This window comes from Schistocerca gregaria, chromosome 3 (genome assembly GCF_023897955.1).
Source record: "Schistocerca gregaria isolate iqSchGreg1 chromosome 3, iqSchGreg1.2, whole genome shotgun sequence".
Taxonomy (NCBI): domain Eukaryota; kingdom Metazoa; phylum Arthropoda; class Insecta; order Orthoptera; family Acrididae; genus Schistocerca; species Schistocerca gregaria.
The window spans coordinates 842,694,992-842,716,253 of NC_064922.1; the positions used below are offsets into that span (position 1 = coordinate 842,694,992).

At 37.6% G+C, this 21,262-nt stretch overlaps 1 protein-coding gene across 4 annotated transcripts in view; it reads left to right on the plus strand.

Moving 5' to 3' along the window:
- LOC126354729 (tyrosine-protein phosphatase 10D) overlaps positions 1 to 21,262 on the plus strand; it is a 341,160-nt gene that overhangs the window by 265,217 nt on the left and 54,681 nt on the right. For all 4 annotated transcript variants that reach the window (XM_050004587.1, XM_050004588.1, XM_050004589.1 and 1 more), the window contains exons 16-19: positions 1,258 to 1,536; positions 7,223 to 7,320; positions 7,482 to 7,676; positions 18,330 to 18,446. In XM_050004587.1, the coding sequence (XP_049860544.1) occupies positions 1,258 to 1,536; positions 7,223 to 7,320; positions 7,482 to 7,676; positions 18,330 to 18,446 (689 nt within the window). The remainder of the gene's footprint in view (positions 1 to 1,257; positions 1,537 to 7,222; positions 7,321 to 7,481; positions 7,677 to 18,329; positions 18,447 to 21,262) is intronic.

The window sequence follows — 21,262 nt, forward strand, 5'->3', positions numbered from 1 at the left end:
AACCAGACCTTTATGTCAGTTGTTCTACATAATAAAAAGAACTGGATATTGTGTTCAGGCAGTCACATATTTCTCAAACTTTTTTACAGTAAATAGTTCAATATGCTTTATATTTGTGTAGTTTTCTAGAACATAATCACTATAGAACTTATCTCCTCTGAAGTTTTGGAGTACCCTGTCCCTCTTGTTCCTTACGTCTTTCACATGAATTCTGTCTCTTTTCCCTTTCTTTATTCATTACATTTTTATATATACTTTATTATTTGCTTGCAGTTCTTATATTTATCCTGCAACCTACACCATCTGCTTCTTTTGTGCCTTCTCTTTCTCAAATTGATTATAGATGTACGTTCATGACATCCATTTATCATTTTTCACGTCTTTAGATTTCTGTTGCTCATTCTCAACTTTCACTTCACTAAATTACTTCCCTACTACTTTGAGCTGTCAGCTTTGTGTGCTCAAACAGCTGGCTTCTCTCTCCACCCAATTTATTTCCACACAGTTTTTATTACTTATACCATCTGTATGTTTTTTCCGGATCCACTGTATTACTTCATTTATATGCCCAGTTTTATGATTTGATTTTGGAGTTACTGTCAATAAAAACTATATGTATAGTGTGTTAACTTCATTTGCGGGTCAGCTTCTTAGTCCGGAGTCAGTAAAAGTTAGCAGATGTCATAAGGCTTTGGCCGTTACTCACTTGTTTTTGGCTGCAGCAAATGTTAGCTAACTGCCAGTACTGTATGAGGCAGTCATTGTAGACAACTGTGCTGTACTTCATTTTATTTCATATATTTTCTTTCATGGTGCACTTAGGACCTTTATTAGACATGTCTATACATAAGAAAATTTCAGTTAGGATTTCAAATGATATTTAAGTGACCTTTACCTTCATGAACGTCTTCTGCTTTTGGAGAAGCGTAAACTACACATTAAGATAACCATGCTGCAGGCGGCAATGCTCCCCCCTGGCTTCGGCCAATGTACCGTTATAAGTACACTCAGTGGTAAGTGAGTACTGTAAAAAGAAATGAACAGGAGGAAGAAACAACCCTTTCATAATGGTAGGAGAGAGTACAAAATCAATTAATATCCACAGGACGTGCAATGTGAAATTCAAGATTTCAGCTAGGGAATGATATCTTCTACTGTTAGGTTCATTTAGTAAATTTGAATCAATCATGCAGAAGTTGTGACAACTCTCGCTTCAGTCTTTTGTTGCAGATTTTAATAACAATATTATTTTTACAGTGCCCTTAATACAATCAGAAGTTGTGCCAGTACTGGAGGCCACAGCAACAGATTCAATGACACTTCGCTACACTCCTACACCTCAGTCTGTTTCACATTTTGATCACTACCGTTTTGAGCTTTCGGATCCAAGCATTCCGCCTATTGAAAAGGCAGCCAATGATACAGAAACAAAGGTCACCTTCACAGGCCTTGTACCAGGAAAGCTGTACAACATTACTGTTTGGACTGTGTCAGATGGTATCTTCAGTCAGCCACAACTCCGACAGGACCGCCTATGTAAGTTTCATGAATTTCTTAGATTGAAACTAATGATATATTTAAACTTTGTTTCTTATAATGTCTAATAAACACTAAACATAACTACTCAGTGTTTAATTCAGAGGTTAAGCATTTCATAGGCACATAAAAAATTTTGAACTTCTCACTAAAATTGCAGAGAATGTCCTCCTTCAGAACTAAGAAACATATCTATACATACACAGATAACTACATTATCGTGTTGCTGCAGTTTGACTGTGGTTGTTGGTTGTGTTAGGTGGGCTGGGTGAGAAAAGGAAGAAAGAGGGGAGGCCAAGGGTGGGGTTGTGAGTAGGGATAGTAGTGCAAGGGAGCTGAATAGGGAGGTGAGGCCAATGATGACCCTATTAAAGATACCTCACAAAGTATTATTGGTAAGCATCAGACGGCTATCATTAGAATTTTTCATGAAAGAACAAAAATTTAACAATGAAGTATACATTCAGTTTTTTTTCTGTTTAGTTGACTTTCTGGGTTCATTTATTCAGTTTGATAATGTGTATAAGCCTTGCTCTGTCAATAAGAACAGGGACAAAGTACAAACTGGAAGCAGACTTCAGCATGATTCATAGGGATACTTACAATCTGAATGGCCAGACAGGGAGGGAAACTCTATCTTTTTGTTTGCCATAAGAGCTATCTTATTATTAATTGATCAGTAGGGGAAACATCTTCTGGAGCTAAAAATTGGCCAGAGTAGATCCTTGAAATAGAAAGTTAGGCATTAACACTTTTGTTCTGTGTCCAAGGAAATATGACTGTAGGAAGGAGGATTGAATATATCTGAAAATAATCGACATGTTGTAATGTGATACAAGTGACAGAAAGCTACATATGAAGTAAGTGATGGTGGTAATGAATGTAAAGTGTAGCTTTTATGTCATAATGATTTAAATGGTACCTCCCGTGGTGATAAAACTAAGAAGTTCATCTACTCATAATAGGATGTTATGTTGCATAAGAAATTGCTATTTAAAAGCAAGAGCTTAGAGTGGATAGATAAGAGGAACTAAATATTTTGTTTAGACAAATTTTAGGGTCGAAAGATGTGTTTGAGTAATTCTTGACTACAGCATGGTGAATGAAAACAGGATCTCTATGGCTTTGCTGGTGATTCATCTGTTACTTTTAGTGCGTCTAGCTTCTGCAGTATGTTTAGTAAATAGGCAACTTAGTTTTCATTAAACATGGCACATGTTATAAATAAAATTTGGAAGGAAGAGTGACTTCCAGAAGGATGGACGATGGCACTGTACACAAAAAGGGAGATGTAGTGGAGTCTAGGAAATACAGTGGAATATCATTAATACCAATGACCTACAATATACTCTCAAAAGCTTGCAGAACAGATTGAAAAGTGACTAAATCCATAATTTTGCAAGTACCAAGGAGGCTTCAGTAGAGAAGATCATTTACAAGACAGATCTTGAATCTGAAACTGGTAGCTGCATATCAGAAACAGTGGAGCAAGAATTTTGTGCTGAAGTTTGTAGACTTCAAGAAAGATTATGATTCAGTGGAGAGACAGACACTGTTACATATTTTGAAGGATATGAGTTTGCATATGAAAGCCAATGATCTGATCAAACAAACCCTAAGTAGTATACACCCCAGGTGAAGCTCAGAGGACAGGTTTCAGAGTCCTTAAAGACCAAAACCAAAGTCACACAGGGAGATAGACTCTCCCTTTTATTCTTTAACTGTGTAGCTGATTAGGTGATTAAGGAATGGTGACAAGAAATAAAAGGAGTGTTAGGAATATGACTGAAGTGCAAGAAAATATGAATACAGTTAGATTGTCTTGCATTTGCAGACAATATTGCGATTTTGTTGAAATCATTAGATGAGCAGCTAATCAAATCTTGCAACTACAGAGACAAGCAAATAAAGCAGGTCAACATATCTCAATGGAGAGGACATACGAGGGTGGTTTGAAAAGTTATTGGAATCACCATGAGAGGTCATTGGACTGTTGCCTGTAAACATGTGGCACATCAGTGCTTTTGGAAGAGAGCTGTGGCAGTCACATGGCTCTGTTGTTGTTCCCGTGTAGTGATTTGCGAAGATGGAAAAAATCGAGGTTCGAGCAGTGATTAAATTCTTTGTAAAGAAAAGTGTAAAAACAAAGGACATTCATGCCGATTTCCAGAATACCCTGGGGAGACCCTGGTCCTTCATATTCAACTGTTGCCAAGAGGACAAATGAATTTAAATTTGGTTGGGAGAGCTTAGACGATGATCCGCGCAATGGTCGGCCAGCTTGTGTTACTACCCCAGAAATCATTGCAAAAGTGCACAAAATGGTCATGGAGGATCACTGATTTAAAGTGCGAGAAATTGCTCATGCTTGCCATATGTCACCTGAATGGGTATATCACATTTTTACTGAAGAATTAGAAATAAAAAAAATTATTTGCATGCCTGCACACATATGCCGTCATGATGGCAAAATTACATGAACTAAAGTATGAATTGTTGCCACAACCACCTTATTCACATGATATGGCTCCATCAGCCTTCCGTCTCTTCCCAAAACTGAAAATTTTTCTTGGTGGACAAAGATTCACTTCAAATGAAGAATTGGTAGCTGGAGTTGACAACTATTTTGCAGGCGTGTAGGAAACTCATTTATGAGATGGGGTCAAGGCACTGAAACATCATTGGACCAAGTGCATTAATCTACAAGAAGACTACATTGAAAAATAATAAAAGTTTAAGTGACGTAAGTATTTTTTTTCTATTTCGTGCTGATAACTTCTCAAACCACCCTCGTAGTATATGCAGACATCAAGGCATCTCCTAAATGGATGACAACAAAAGGAGGAAAAATTCAGAAGGTGAAAAGATTTAAATATCTAGGGAAGTTTATACACTGGAATGACAAAAATAAGGGATGTTAATACAAATAAACAAAATGAATTTAGCAACCAAATTAATGTTAAACATTTACAATAAGAAGAATCTTTTGATCAGTGCAAAACTGGGACATTACCAGACAGTGATCCACCCTTGAAGTCTTCTAAAAAATCAGTAGAAAGTCTGAACTAGTAAGTTCAGGAGTACTTAAGAGGCAAGAACTTGTGGAACAGAGAATTTTTGGGTTGATATTGGGGCGACAAAAGCAGGAGGTGTTGAATATAGAAGGTGAACTAAACAAGAACTCTCGGCTGAGATGGAGAGAATCTCTGACATCGTCAGAAAAAGGAGGACATGTTCTTCGAATGCATCTGAAGAATGGATCAAGGGAGGTTGACATGTCAGATAATACAGTTTATTGTGAAAAAGAGAACCAAAGTACACTGGATCCAAGAGGTACACAGATATCCGGAAGGAAAGGGAATACGGGAAACATAAATTTACAGCAGGGTGACTTTCCAATAAAAAAGTTCTGGCGGTCACAGGTTTCCAAGACACAGGATAGAATTAGGCCCAGAGAAAAAGCATCGTGGACAGAATAGTGAAGAATGTTGCAAAGTATGAGAATTTAGTAGTATTTAGCGAGGATACAGGCCAGAAGAAAAGAAGCTGACCCAAATCAGTGTTGTCCTCATATGATTAAAATGAAGAAAAAGAAGAAGAAAATTTGACTTAAGTAACTGCCCACCATGACAAAGATATTGCGTAGTTGAAGATAAAAAAAGATTACTTTAGTTTGGAGATTGTGACATGAATCAGAGAAAGTGTAATAGTATTGTACACCATTGAGAAGAATGCTGTATTACTGTAACACACTGACTGTCTAACACTTTGCTGTGATCATTGTAGGAAGTGTTAGATATTTGAGTTATTTGATAATTGGTAAGTTGGTGAGCTCTTCAGAAGGGACGATAGGAGTAGATAACTAGCAGCTGATGCTGGGATCTTGCCCAAATGTTACTTAGAAAAGCCATAGCATTTACAAGTAGTATTGTTATGTTTGTTATTGTGTGAAAGTAAAAATAACTGCCAACACATTTAGAGCAGATTTCTGCATTTGAAACCTAAACAGGGAATGAAGATAAGGAACTAAAGTTTATTTTGGAATCACTTTGGTGTTTGATACAGTGGCGGCTTTGTCTTTGTAATACACACATGCACATGATCTCCCACGTAATGCCACATCTCATTGCTGTATAATATAATTCTGATATTATGACATTAATATTGGAGCATGCCATGATCCACAAATGAAAAGTATTGTATTCTATGAAACAATTCAAAATGTAGTTGTATCTCACCTAGTACCTAGCTTTGCATTTGCAATCAGGAGAGCTTACAAACTTGGGTGGGTCAAGTATGGTGGAAACAATGATGGGTAAACATTGCAGTAGCAAGTCCTATATCTTGATCACAATAACCAAGTGATTTGTTGAACATGTAAGGGGAGGGGGGGTGTTGTTGATTTGTCGTCATGGTCAAGCACAATATTGCTCCGGTAGATGCAGCTGTGCAGCTCTACACTAAATATGTTAACACACTCCTCATTAATGAGCAGAATTGAGTTCACTTTGCAGAATCATAATAGTCACTTCACTTTCCTAAGCAATTTCACACTTGGTGCTACACATTATGTAAAACAAAAATATTGCAGTGAGAAACAAAGCATGTCAGAACAAACCACAATACAGTCAGTAATTTTCATCCATCATAGCTACTTGGCAAATGACATCTTGCAGCTGTGCACGGGACAGGAGGTGTGATCAAACTGATGCTCTGAACGCCTGACACAGCCACATCATTTAAATATTTGGGCATAACATTGCAAGGTGATAGGAAATGGAACGAGCATGTGAAGATTATGGTAGGGAAGGCGAATGGTTGACATCAGTTTATTGTGAGAATTCTTGGAAGGCCTCATATAGAACTCTAGAGCAACCTGTTCTTGAGTACTGCTCAAGAGTTTAGAATCTGCATCAGGTTGGATTGAAAGAAGAAATCGAAGCAGTTAAGAGGCAGGCTGCTGGATTTGTTACTGGTAGGTTTGAACAACACAAAAGTATTGTGGAATTTCTTTGAGAACTCGAATGGGAATAACTGGATGGAAGGTGATGTTCTTTTTGAGGAACACTATTGAGAAAATTAGAGAGCCAGCGTTTGAAACTGACTGCGGAATGATCCTAGTGTCATAGACAGTAATTTTTCCATTGCTCTTTCTGCAAGTGGAACAGGAAAGGGAATGACTAGTAGTGGTATATGGTGCCCTCTGCCATGCACCTTATTGTGGCTGTGAAGTAGGTATGTAGATTTAGATGTAGACTGGTTGTTGCTATGAAAGTAGCTGTCGATCACTTTCTTATTCTGATCCAAGTGTAGTTGTGCACCTCATCTGTGCTGTAGGTGTGCAGTGAGTGTGATATCTTTAAAGAGCATGTGATGTTTTAATAATGTGTGAGCCTTCATCTTCAGTTTAAATTTATATTAAAGAACTGTTTTAGTGTATGTAATATCTGGAGGTGCATTGAAAGTTCTGGAACTGAAGGAACTGTGGGTCTCCAATTTGGATTTTAAAATAAAAGTAATTTTGTATTTAATTTCATATACTTGTTCAGTTTTGAATATGAATGTGAACCCCTGTCATATTAGTTGTGGAACACCACTGGTTTGATGGTGTGTTATTCTGCTATAAAAATGTGACAGCCATTCTTGCGTCATTAACCATAGTCTGATGATTGCATGCACATTTCAGATCCAGAACCTGTTTCCTCAATAAATGCCACAAAAATTACTGACACGCAGATTACTCTGACTTGGATTCCTCCACGTGGTGAACTGAGTGATTTTGAGGTAATCTATATGTATTAGTCTAAACATGGGAACTTTGTGCACTTGGGTTTACAATGTGTATCAGAATTGTTTGCGTGTCTTGCTGTTAGTGTTATACTTCCTAATACAATTTTTGTGACAACATGTTCATTACTCACTTTCATTTTCCTTGTCTTGTGCAGGTTACCTACCAGAATGCTGATGGCTTGCTTATTCATAACTTAACAAAACTGAACAGTATTACTATCTCAAACCTTAAACCCCACTGGAACTATACATTCACAGTGGTCGTCCGGTCAGGAACAGAGTCATCATTTTTAAAACCATCTGTCCCCGCTTCGGGAATCTTCACAACTGAAGAGTCTGTACCTGGAATGGTATGCATTTTATAATTAAAAAAAATTATTACATTGATAATCTTATTTGTAGGAAAAAAATTGCATTGAAATTTCACAAGCAGAAATTTGTGTCCAAGTCGCAACTTCCATTAAAACTGCAGTTATTTATATATATTCCATACTGTTCTATAATTTTGTTTTTGAAATGATGGTTGCTCAAAAATCTCTAGTTGTCTAGGTGTATAATGAAATGCTGTACGTGATTTGATTGTCACATTCACTTTTGTTCTTGAGTTAGCTTTGCAGTTGATCAGTTACTCAAGGGGCATTTTGTGAAATACTGAAATATTTTTCAATGTTAACCACATTTAAAGGCAGATAAAAGTAATTTATTATCAGTTACAGATCCATCTCATTCACCACTGTCCTTACTAAAGTTATTGAGAAAAATACATAAATATCTATACGAAGTTACTTTATGAAGAATAATATGGCGGTAGCCTCTCATTTTGCTTTCCCTTACAACATTTCTGTAGCAAAAGTCATATTTTATCTCAATGGAATGGAAATGAAGTCCAATGCTTCTTGACAGAGCGTAGGGGAACGATGTGGGAGACCCGCACTGCAGTACTAGGCAAGTTCCTAATGGATATGGTTTGCCGTTGTCTTCCCCCAACCATGATGGGGATGAATGATGATGATGAAGATGACACAATAACACCAAGTCATCTTGGGGCAGGTGAACATCCCTGACCCCACCAGGAATCGAACCCAGAACCTCTCGCATGGGAAGCGAGAACGCTACTGCAAGACCATGAGCTGTGGACTTTCATCTCACTACTGAACATAAACAACCCTTTTTGTATTTTCTGTGACCTTCCCAAGGTTTTTGATTGCATGAATTATAACATTTTACTAGATGAACTAAAGTACTGTCACGTGGTTAGTGCCTAAAGATTGGAGATTGCTGTTGATTGTCTTAAAGGTTTTGTTCCAGCAAAAGCTGGAGTGGCAGCTAATTTTCTTCTTGATTCCTTATCCTGAATGGAAGGTTAACTTTCTGTGACAAAAGGGAGTGCAGAGAGAGAAGTACTCCTTCAGTCCGTCCATTATTACAGAAAACAAGGAAATGTTACCACTGTTTGAATCATTAGTTGATTTTTTGGCTTCTTAAGAGTTTCATTCTCTTACTATGGAGATGGAAAACAGTACTGTCAAAATGTCATGTAAGGCCAGTAATTTTGTGGGATTTTGTTCCAGCTGTTATAGAACTGTGTCATCTATTTAAACTTTTGGAGTGCAATTACTATTTTTCAGTTGTCGTGCTACATGGCCCCAGTTCCCGCCTTTCACTCCTGAACAGTCTGCAGCACATTTTGTTGTATACATTCGATTTCACCATCATCCAAAACATTACATCACTTTCTGTTGTATTACTTGCATTGTCATAGTCTTCATCATTGCATGATTCACAAAAATCTTTGTACTGGTTAGGTGTGCTGTCACACACTGAGATCATGGAATGCAAGCTAAACGTGAGTAAACTTGGATTGTGTGTTCTATTTCACAAATGTCCAACTAGTGCCATTTACCATTGTGGGTGCAGAATTTTAACAGAAAGTGGCAAGCTATAGAAGAAAAGGATGATGTGCCTTTTGTACTATCATGGCTGTGTACACATGGTTATAATACAGTATATGGAACTGCCTTGATGACTGGAATTATCACTGTAAGCAGAGGAGTTAATTATAAGTCATTGGTATCAGAAATAGATATTAGGGGCTGTAGATGTAGATAAATAAAACCTAATGTGTAAAACTTGTTTATTTCCAGATGCGTAATTAATGACCACAATGTTTTGGCACAGCGGTATGGGTTAGTAAAGGGGTATCATGTTCTCTTGCACCTTCATTCCTTGGTGGGTGCATACTATACAGAAAAGTTGGTTCATGGTTCAGTCCAATTTGGTTCGAATATATATATATATATTTTTTTACGCTTAACATTTTTGTTGCCTCAGACAATGCGCTGTGGTTCATATTCAAAGTCAAATGGTAGGTTTTGTGTAATCTGATACATGAATTGGTTCTAGATTAGTGGAAGGCAACATGTGGAAAGAATGGCTGATAAAGTTAATCATACCCATTACCAAGAAAAGCCTTTAGATTGAAAACAATTTTTCTGGCTACTACCGAGGTTGCTTTTTATCACAGAGTATAAGCCATTTTGTTATAATTATGAGACGAAATGCCGAAATTTAACTCGGAAGTATCTGATCCAGGGTTGAACTTCAAAGAAATGTATGATAGCAGATTTAACTTAATATGTTGTTGCAAATTTGACAATATGAGCATGTTGAAATCTGAAGAGGCGTCTCCATTGGTGTTCTTCACATGGTATTCAGTTGATGTGCCCTTGAAGAGGAGCGTTTTTGAATAATTATTTGTATGGATTTCGGAATGCATTTGAGTGTAAATAAGTCCTCTGAGAAACTTTCTGTGGTCACAAAGCAGTTACTCTAACATTAGTCTTTATTGCAGCTATTTTTGTGATTTGTAGATACTACACTGAGTATTTTGGAATTTGGTGTTGTGTGAACAGTTTTTTGAGATGTTTAGTTCTGTAATATCAAAAGTGATATTCAGCATTGAAACTGGTTGCAAAACTTTACTGTAACAGTTTCATCAAGAGACTAGATGGCCATCATATGTCATGACATGCTGTGATGTTGATCTTTCGTTAACAGTGAAGAGGGAATGCAGTGTGGACAGAAGAATACCAAATGATCCAGCATCACAATCTCACTGGAAGAAGGGAGGAGAGAAATTACAGATCAATGTGTTAGACTTTCTCTCCCAATGTTTTTCAGATAACCCTAGACTTCAAAGCCCAAGGCTTGCTCGAATAAGATGCTTTACATAACATATATTTGCCAGCGTGTGTAGCACAAAATGCACCATTTTTAGGAACCCAGAATCCAGACACTTCGCTGTCTACTTGACAATTTCAGTTCTGATCTGGCTATATGTGGTTTGTTCATTTTTTTCTCAAAAGTGTGAAATAGCATCTGTATTCTTTACTTTCAGAAACAACTTTCCCAGAAAGATGTATTATGGTGCCTTAATTGTGCAGCTTAAGAGGGTGCATGTGTACAAACAATTTGAGGGATACTACTTTGTAAAGGTGTAAAGACGTGTTTCTGAAGAATAGGTGTTGCTATTGCTTCCAAAACTTTGTCATTTTGATGTCACAATTTCAGCATGTTTATGGGGAAAACGACTCTGAGCAGAACGTCAGTACACAGAATCCATATCAGTTACGGTACCTATGCACAGTCAACAAAACAGAACTGTTCGCATGGAAAATGGCTAAATTGCACATCAGTCATTCTCAGTCCATACAATCGTGTCACAACTTTTGGCAACACTTTTGCCCCCATTAATGCCTGTGTTGCATTACAGCAGCAACATATTATCATACCAGTGAGATGTACTGTACACAACACTGGAAATTAATACCCATTAAATATCATACATGGAAGTAAAGGATATCAACAGTGACCATGAAATATGTAGTAATTTGAGCAGCACTAAACACAGTCTGAATGGGGTGTTCGTTTCATTGTGTGAGCAGTTCATAGGCAGAGTCCGTGGTCATTACTCATTGAACCAGAATTCAGTTACACCATCTGGCCAATACTTTTTTATGTCCCTATTGTGATAGGTGCCAATGGCCTTTCTGTGTTAATTTCTCTTGTATTGATGAGTACAATGCTGGTGCATATTATTTGTAGTTTTTAAATGAGCTATTGCAATAACGAGCGGAAAAAACTGCATCAAAGAGATACCCCAAATTTTAAACAAAATTCATTAAAGCTATTTTAAGGACTTCATTTTATAGGAGTAAGAGAAAATAATAATGTTGAGGAGCGAGTGATTTTAGATCAATGTAGCAAAATTATATCTTTTATGAAGCTTGCATTTCAAGTAGTCTCAACAACTACTCAGATAATTATTCAATTCTTTGGCATGATTGAAATTGGTAATAGTACACTTTTTATCAAATTACATACTCAACTCTTTTATTCAGAAACCAAAATTCATTATCACTCTCAATTTAGAAAACAGCCAGGTCCAATTTAGGTTGCAAAGGAGAGTATGCATATAAAGAAGTGGCAGATAGATTGGGAAAGCAGATGCAACAGAAAAAATAATTAACATGAAACTGAGTAAGAGAGAACAAATGTTTAAAGAGGAGCTCAGATTTTGATCTCAAAGTAAATTTACAAATATGGAGGGAAAAATAAGTTCAACTATTCATTGTAATGGATCTGAATAAGATGTTTAAGTTCTGTCAGACAATATCTAATAAAATGCTATTAGATGTGTGTAACGATCTGTAAAGGATAAGCAGATACGATTTTCACGATCTTCCAGTTGATGGGACAAGTGTAGAATATGGTTTTCCAAAGTAAAGTATAATTAGTTTTTCCATAATGTAAAGGAAAATGGACCTTGATAATGTCAGTGGCCTGTGGGCATGAAACTACACACACTAGGTGATGGACTGCCCTACTTTTTGCCTTACTGCAGTTAGAATTTAATTTGAGAAAATGACTATACATGTTCTGATTTAGCTTTTTTTGAATTTACTCAAAAGATATTATAATTACTGAAAATGATTCTGAGTGTAGAGGAAAGGTGCCTATTACGGGAGAATTTGCTAATATGAGAAAGCTAGATTCTGACAAAAGTAATTGCTCAGCTCTGTTACAAAGAATCAGAATTTTGTTCTAACAGCACCTGAGACTTAGAACAGTGACAATAAGACCATTAGAGAACTGGATATTGGCGATAATCCTTGGTTTTAAAAGTGTTGAATTTCAAGTTTATAGAGTGTATGTGCTTGTAGGGCTTTAATATCTGAAGTTGAGTAGCAGTTACAGCAATATTGATAAGATTATATTCTTCATAAAGTTCTCATTCATATGATATAATGAACTGTCCTTCAAATGGAGCAGCGTAACTGTGAGGCTAGTTTTGAAGTGCAAGAGGGCTTATTCCTAATGTGCGATAACACAGGTATCCTAATATGGAACAAAATCGCATATTAGGACACAGTATCTCATATTAGGAGTAACTTCAACTTGCCATCCTAGTCACTGGATTTTGACTCAGTTTTATTAAGTGGTTTGACAATTTTGTGAACTTCATGAAGACATTTGGTGGTGGTCCTGTTGGGATAATACGTGACATTAATTGCATCACATTTCTGTGATAGACAAAGCTAGAGGAAACAGTGTCCAGATCATCCGTTTATTGCTCCATTCTGTGCATAAAATACTGTCTCTTTTGTGGAATTTATGGGACTGTTTAAAATGTATTGTCCCCAAAAAAAATAGAAACCTGGTGGGCACATTACACAGATAAAATAGCAACCTCATTATTGATTACATCGTTATTTGGAGCAGCCTACATGAGAGCAATAACAATATAAAATGCTTTAAAAAGCCTCTGAAAAATTGGCTCTTTCCCTATAACAGGCAATGGCTTCACAATACACCAGGATTTTGACATACACGATGCAAATAACAGAGTAGAGGTACTCAGGGTACCTTCCGCCACACACCGTCAGGTGGCTTGCGGAGTATGGATGTAGATGTAGATGTAGATGTAGATGTAAATATGAGTCCAGTTGGTATCTGGCTAGCTCCCAAAATCAGCAAGCCACACCATGAGTCACCTGATCTAGAAACATCAGAATTTTCTGAATGTCTTAATTACTTAACATCATCACCAAACAAGGAATGTTTCAAACAATTTAGAGGGATGAAAGCTGTGGTGGAATCAACGGGACAGAAGCAAAAGTTTTGTTCTTGAAAAAGAAAACGACAAAAGCACAGTAATTAACCTTCCATTCATTTGTTGATGGCAATGATTCAGATATACTGTTTGAAGAAGAAGACACTTGATGCATGTAAATGTAGGTAAATGGGCCAGGAGCATGGAATACCATTCTTGGGCTTCCAAAGAATGTTAATGTTAAAAAGAGCTTTTGTATGCTCTGAGTGTACTTCTTTGGCACAATAAACACAAAGAGGCAGTATGGAAGAGAATATTATTGTTTTTGAGTTGCTTGTGCTTACATTGGTCAATATTACATGTTTTCTCTGTTTGTCTCATATTAGGATGCCATTTCTATTTACTTTGACTTGTTTAAACTTTCTTCAAATTTACACGTGTTAAGTGTTTGTTAGCACAAATTCAATAAACAAAATGTAGAGAACAGTAATCTCATGTAGACTTCTATTTAATAGAAATGTTGCAATATCATGTGAGATGAGGAAAGTTCTCCTCATCAGAGATGAGGCTAGTATGAGGTCCAGCCACTAATGGTCGCAATTACCTGCCTCATCTGACAAGACATGGAGGGGATGAGCTTCTGGAAATATATCTGATCGTCCATGAGACTCCCCCATGTATCCAATACTAGTTCTGGGGCCAATGTGTGCCTGTATAAGTTCATGTGACACTTCATTTTGTCCCACAACTTTTCAGTGGGATTTAAGTCCGGCACTCAAATGGACCAGTCAATCTGGTCGACATCAGCCTGTTGCAAAAACCATTGCAGAATGATTCGACTCAAATGAACCTGTGAGTGGTCCTGCTGGAACTAGATCTCCTCATTGAGTGAAACAATCATACTGGACAAGTACGAGAATGCTCTCTCTCATGGCCTGATATGCTGAGGTGCCCTAGCAATAAATGACTGTTCGTCACATACTTGTCTGTGGGGCAGTGTATTATGTTTGGCATACCTCGGCTATATTCATGTTATGCCCACAACACATCAACAAACAATGCAATGTAAAAAGAAAAAATAGATGAAAATGACAGAAACTTTAATTTATTCTGTTAAAATACAGATCCTCAATTGCTGCCATGCGACTCCATGTAAGTGTTCAGTTGTGCTCTTATTTGTTTGTTCAAGGTTAGAAATATCTCAGCTTTTCTAACAGATAAAATTAAATGTTATAATTTATATGCAAAACAGTATGCAGTAACCATATACAATCACAGAAAATCAAAAAGTTCTATAAGTAAAATCATCACAGTAAGAAGGGAACAAATGTGGTGATAAAAGTGTGTTAGATGTGGTACTGCCACCATTCCCAGTGTGTGTTTCATTCTGTCTAGTGTGAGCTGTACACAACTAAAGGTATCCAAGCATATCAAGACATGTGAAAAGTTTTGTTTTGTTGACTGTATATCAATAAATTATGAGTGTCTCTTTTCACTTAGTTATCTGTTCATAAATATCAACACTTGGCAACTGCAAATATACAATCATTTGGTACTGCATTGAATGAGTTATGCTGCAATTAAGAGTCAAAAACTAATATTGATGATTGATAAAAACCACCTCACCTTTCTTATTACACATGTATTGTGCTATGACTGGTATCTTACTAAGAACATCCTCAGGTTTGTTCTCTTCCATTGTAAATTACTACAGCATGGTAAACACAGCTCAGTTGTAATTTTACTAACTACATATGATGAAAACTGATGGTTTCGTTGCTTTAACTCTTCTATGTGTTCAATGACAATGCTTGTTTTGTAACTATATTATTTATAACTTTTGAGCATTCTGTGAAATCGCAATTACTTTTCCTGGTATATTTCTCATAGTTACTTTGCAAGTGTATTTTGTCCTATTCACTTACGGCCATATCTCTGTAATGATGATGCAGTTTTATGCAAACACTGACACCTGTGTCCTTGTTATTGTTCATAATTGCCTTGCTAACCTTTGTTCATATCTATTTTTCAAGATAATGATTACTAACCAAAATTAATTACCTGATTACAAATAAACACTGTGACCCAAGACTGTAATTATAATAAAACAATTATTTTTCAATTGCTGTGATTAATAATGTAGTCATTTTTTACTCTTTAATATTGGCTTTGTACATATAGTTTTGGCATTGTTTGTAACAGCTATGATCATATACAACTGTTTATGGCACTTGGCAGAGGCCAAGTATTATGTTTACATGTTTACCTTTGTAATATGCGTGTTTACTTCTGTTATGGAGTGGCCCTGTCTGGACAGTTTGCTGTATGCAGCATGTCATGCCTGCCACCATACAGCAGAAAATTTGTAACAGTTGTTCCTGGATTTGGTCTTTAAAATGACATATGACAACCAAACTACACTCCTGGAAATTGAAATAAGAACACCGTGAATTCATTGTCCCAGGAAGGGGAAACTTTATTGACACATTCCTGGGGTCAGATACATCACATGATCACACTGACACAACCACAGGCACATAGACACAGGCAACAGAGCATGCACAATGTCGGCACTAGTACAGTGTATATCCACCTTTCGCAGCAATGCAGGCTGCTATTCTCCCGTGGAGACGATCGTAGAGATGCTGGATGTAGTCCTGTGGAACGGCTTGCCATGCCATTTCCACCTGGCGCGTCAGTTGGACCAGCGTTCGTGCTGGACGTGCAGACCGCGTGAGATGACGCTTCATCCAGTCCCAAACATGCTCAATTGGTGACAGATCCGGAGATCTTGCTGGCCAGGGTAGTTGACTTACACCTTCTAGAGCACGTTGGGTGGCACGAGATACATGCGGACGTGCATTGTCCTGTTGGAACAGCAAGTTCCCTTGCCGGTCTAGGAATGGTAGAACAATGGGTTCGATGAAGGTTTGGATGTACCGTTCACTATTCAGTGTCCCCTCGACGATCACCAGAGGTGTACGGCCAGTGTAGGAGATCGCTCCCCACACCATGATGCCGGGTGTTGGCCCTGTGTGCCTCGGTCATATGCATTCCTGATTGTGGCGCTCACCTGCACGGCGCCAAACATGCATACGACCATCATTGGCACCAAGGCAGAAGTGACTCTCATCGCTGAAGACGACACGTCTCCATTCGTCCCTCCATTCATGCCTGTCGCGACACCACTGGAGGCGGGCTGCACGATGTTGGGGCGTGAGCAGAAGACGGCCTAACGGTGTGCGGGACCGTAGCCCAGCTTCATGGAGACGGTTGCAAATGGTCCTCGCCGATACCGCAGGAGCAACAGTGTCCCTAATTTGCTGGGAAGTGGCGGTGAGGTCCCCTACGGCACTGCGTAGGATCCTACGGTCTTGGCGTGCATCCGTGCGTCGCTGCGGTCCGGTCCCAGGTTGACGGGCACGTGCACCTTCCGCCGACCACTGGCGACAACTTCAATGTTCTGTGGAGACCTCACACACCACGTGTTGAGCAATTCGGCGGTACGTCCACCCGGCCTCCCGCATGCCCACTGTACGCCCTCGCTCAAAGTCCGTCAACTGCACATACGGTTCACGTCCACACTGTTGCGGCATGCTACCAGTGTTAAAGACTGCCATGGAGCTCCGTATGCCACGGCAAACTGGCTGACACTGACGGCGGCGGTGCACAAATGCTGCGCAGCTAGCGCCATTCGACAGCCAACACCGCGGTTCCTGGTGTGTCCGCTGTACCGTGCATGTGATCATTGCTTGTACAGCCCTCTCGCAGTGTCCGGAGCAAGTATGGTGGGTCTGACACACCGGTGTCAATGTGTTCTTTTTTCCGTTTCCAGGAGTTTATTTATATCATGACTTTAGCACAACTCAGTGAGGATTTGGCATATGACAGTTGTCAATATGAGTTGCTTATACCTTATTTGTTAAGATACTGTATCTTTACCCTAATTTCTTGTCTTGTTTAACTGCAGACAACTTGCAGGTGTTCTCAGAATGAAACCACGTGTTGCATAATAAATGTGTAATAATACAGCTGAAGTGATTTTCATTAATCATTAAAATTATTTTCAGATGTAGTGCTCAATATGATAAAGATTAAGATTTAATACTTAGCAGGTTAACACGAGAACCTACTGGGACTTTTTAAAACCATAATTCATTACACAGGGTATTGTTTTTTCTACTCAGTTTATAAAAGCCAATCAGTAAGATTGAGTATAACTTGAAAGGTTACATTTATCTGTGTAATTGGTGTACATTGTTTCTTAAAACATCTTTTTAAAAATGTCGAAAACCAATTGGACAGTGATACAGGTCTGTAACTGGAGATATATCCAGCATGATTCACTAGGATGTAGGAGAAGCAAAAAAATACATTTTACAAATATAAATTCAAATATAATTACAAAGTATATAGAATATAAGGAATACAAAATAAAGAAATGCTTACCCAATAACAGTACAGTACAGTGCAGAAGATAATTAACACAATGCTAATAAAATAATGAGTGAAACATGGAACATATAACTTCTCTCTGCTCGTGAGGAAATTTAATTTGCATGCATGTTTTGCTGTGTCAGAAAATACATTGGAAAACTGATTATGAATGTGACTCAAGACTGTGCGTAGTGCATCTGCACAAGATTTTGGTATTGTTTGTGAATAAACCATTACAGAAAGAGTTATTGGTTGTAGGTGTAATGATGATGTAATTCACCTGACCTTATGTTGATGTAATTCAAACTAAAGTAATACATTTGTACACCTCAGTACGAGTATTAAATACATCTGTGTTTTGGCACGTAGTTTCTCGTAGAGCTTTTTATAAACATAAATGTATCCACGTTCTTAAGGGAGTCATCATTGCTATATAGAAACATGAATGTTTCAGGTTGAAAATTTTCATCCCACAGAAGTTCAACCAAGCTACATTACCTTCACTTGGATGCTTCCAGGTGATGCACAGAATGGAGTTATAAAAAAGTTTACAATAACGTATGGACTTGAGGTATGTTGAAAATTCTAAGTACTGTTTTTTCCTATACAAAAAAGTCTAGATCTCAGATTAGCAGTGTTTGATGGCATGTAACTCTGAAAAATGTTTTGCAGTTAAGCAATGTATTTAAAGTGTGAATATAGGATAATTTTCTTGATGACCTGCAAAAGGACTTTGGACACAATCATTAAAGCAGGAGTGATGTTCAACTCTTCATCGGGTGATCTAGATTTAGGGTTCCCTTGTTTTCCCTAAAGCACTCAGGGCTTGGATAATTACTTGGAAACGGCCACAGCCAGTTTTATTTTCCATCCTCTTAATATCTACTTAACTCTGTCCCATTTCATTTTCATGCGAGTTATGTGCATCTCTTGGGACCCTCTCTTGCCTCTTTCCTCACATTGCCAGGCTGTTACATCAATCAGATTTTTATAAATTACTGATCTCTTCACATTCTACCATATGCTGCAGTAAAGTTAAGCATCCTGTGAAATTCAGCCACTTGCTTCAACTAGTTTACAGCTTCTGGGAAGTTTGAAGTTCGCATTCATTCCATTGTATTATTAATGCACGTGTTTCCTAATTTCAGGATCATATTTGTCCCTAGAAATACTATTAAGACACTGTCAGAACTTACCTCCACCCTCCGCAAAGCACTTTATTGTTTTCCCAGTACATGGAGCATCCAAAATGTCACTCCATATATGGCTCCTTGACAGCTGACTACAACATTGCCTCCATTACAGTGTAAAGAAAATATTAACCTGAGGGATGTTAGGCATGAAAATTTTCATGTGACGTACTATCCTTAACTCCAAAACACTTTTATCTATGGTCTTGAAATATGTTTCCATCATTCATAAGTGGATATGCTCTAGTTACATAAAAGTATGCCAATGAAACCCTTTGTACTTAGATCAGAACCAATTTCAACATGATTTAGACAAAATATCTGTATAATGCAAAAAGCAAGAATTGGCCCAAGTAAAGAAAAGTGTCAGAGCATCCATGTGAGTACTAAAAGGAATCTGTTAAATTTTTGTTACGCAATAAATTACACAAATGTAAAGGGCGTCAATTCAAATAAATACCTAGGGATTATAATCACAAACTACTTAAGCTGGAACAATCAGGTAGATAATGTTGTGGGGAACCAAACCCAAGACTTTGTTACTGTCCAGATAGGTTTGATGGATGACATTAAAAAAGTTCAAAGAATAATAGCTCATTTTGTACTGTCGTGAAATAGGGGAGAGTGTGTCATAGATGTTATATTCGAGTTGGAGTGGCAATCATTAAAACAAAGGTTTTTTGTTGTGGCAATATCTTATTATAAAATTTCAACCACCAATTTTCTCCGTTGAATGTGTAAATATTCTGTTGATGCCTATCAACTTAGGGAGAAATGATCATCATAACAAAATAAGAGAAATCAGAACTCACTCAGAAAACTTAAGTGTTTGTTTTCCTCGCTCACTGTTCGAGAGTGGAACAGTAGAGAGAGAGTGCAAAAGTGGTTCAGTGAACCCTCTGCCGTGCACTTACCAGTGAATTGCGTCATTTAGATGTAGATGAATAACTATTTAGGTTAGCTTTTATGTCCATTGCTTTCCACATCAAGTTATTTCTGGTTATTCCATGTGTTTGAAGTTCAAGTTATATTAGCAGCTTTTAAAATCAAATCTACTGCTGCCTACAATTTTATTTAGTCATAATCTGCACATTGTTACTTTTGAACATGTTTATATACCTCACTGTCTTAGTCTACTTTCTATATTTTCCATTACTCATTTTAATTTTGCAATACATGAGAAAAATTGTAAATTAAGTAACACCATACCATGTTGTGTTAAATGGCCTTCTTCTTTTGCAAAACAATTGTTCCTTTGGAAAAAAAGTAACACATTCTTTCTCTTTCAGTTTCTTTTTGAAATGTTCATTAGCATCTTACAATGGATTCCTCTGTTTATTGTAAACTTAACCCTCGAGTGAGCAAGCCTATGTATAATGTGCCCAACCACAAATAATAATATTATAGAGTTACATTCCATCCTGGAATTTCTGTTGTTTGATTAACCACAAATAATATTGTTTGGAACCATTTCTTTGTTGTTTCACAATTGTGTGCCCATACCTATTCCTTTATTATTTTCCTCGTGTTATGAAAAATGGCGTGCCCACTCAAGGGTGAGAACCCCATTTTGATTTTTCAGTTCTTTTTAATTTTTGATTTTTCAGATCTTTTTGATTCTCCTTTTTAATGTCCAGTTCACATGGGTATAGTTGGTAGAGTGAGGGGCAGAAACTTGCATGTAATGTGAGTAAGAAATATGAATCCAAAAGAAATCATTAGCAGGCTATGGCTTTATTTTTATCATTTAAAAGTGCAACACACTAGTTGTTATGTACACAAAAACTGCGGATTTGGTTCTTTTATTTATTAATACTATAACATCACAGTTTAACAGGTGCCCCTAAATATCATCAAGACATTAATCTTTGATGGAGTAGAATTTGTAATTCGAACATGAATTACCGAGCGAGGTGGCGCAGTTGTTAGCACACAGGACTCGCATTCGGGAGGACGGTGGTTCAATCCCGTCTCTGGCCTTCCTGATTTAGGTTTTCCGTGATTTCCCTAAATCGTTTCAGGCAAATGCTGGGATGGTTCCTTTGAAAGGGTACGGCCGATTTCCTTCCCAATCCTTCCTTAACCCGAGCTTGCGCTTCATCTCTAATGACCTCGTTGTCGACGGGACGTTAAACACTAACCACCACCACCACCACCACGAACATGAATTTAGCAATAAGTGCCTTTAAATATCCTC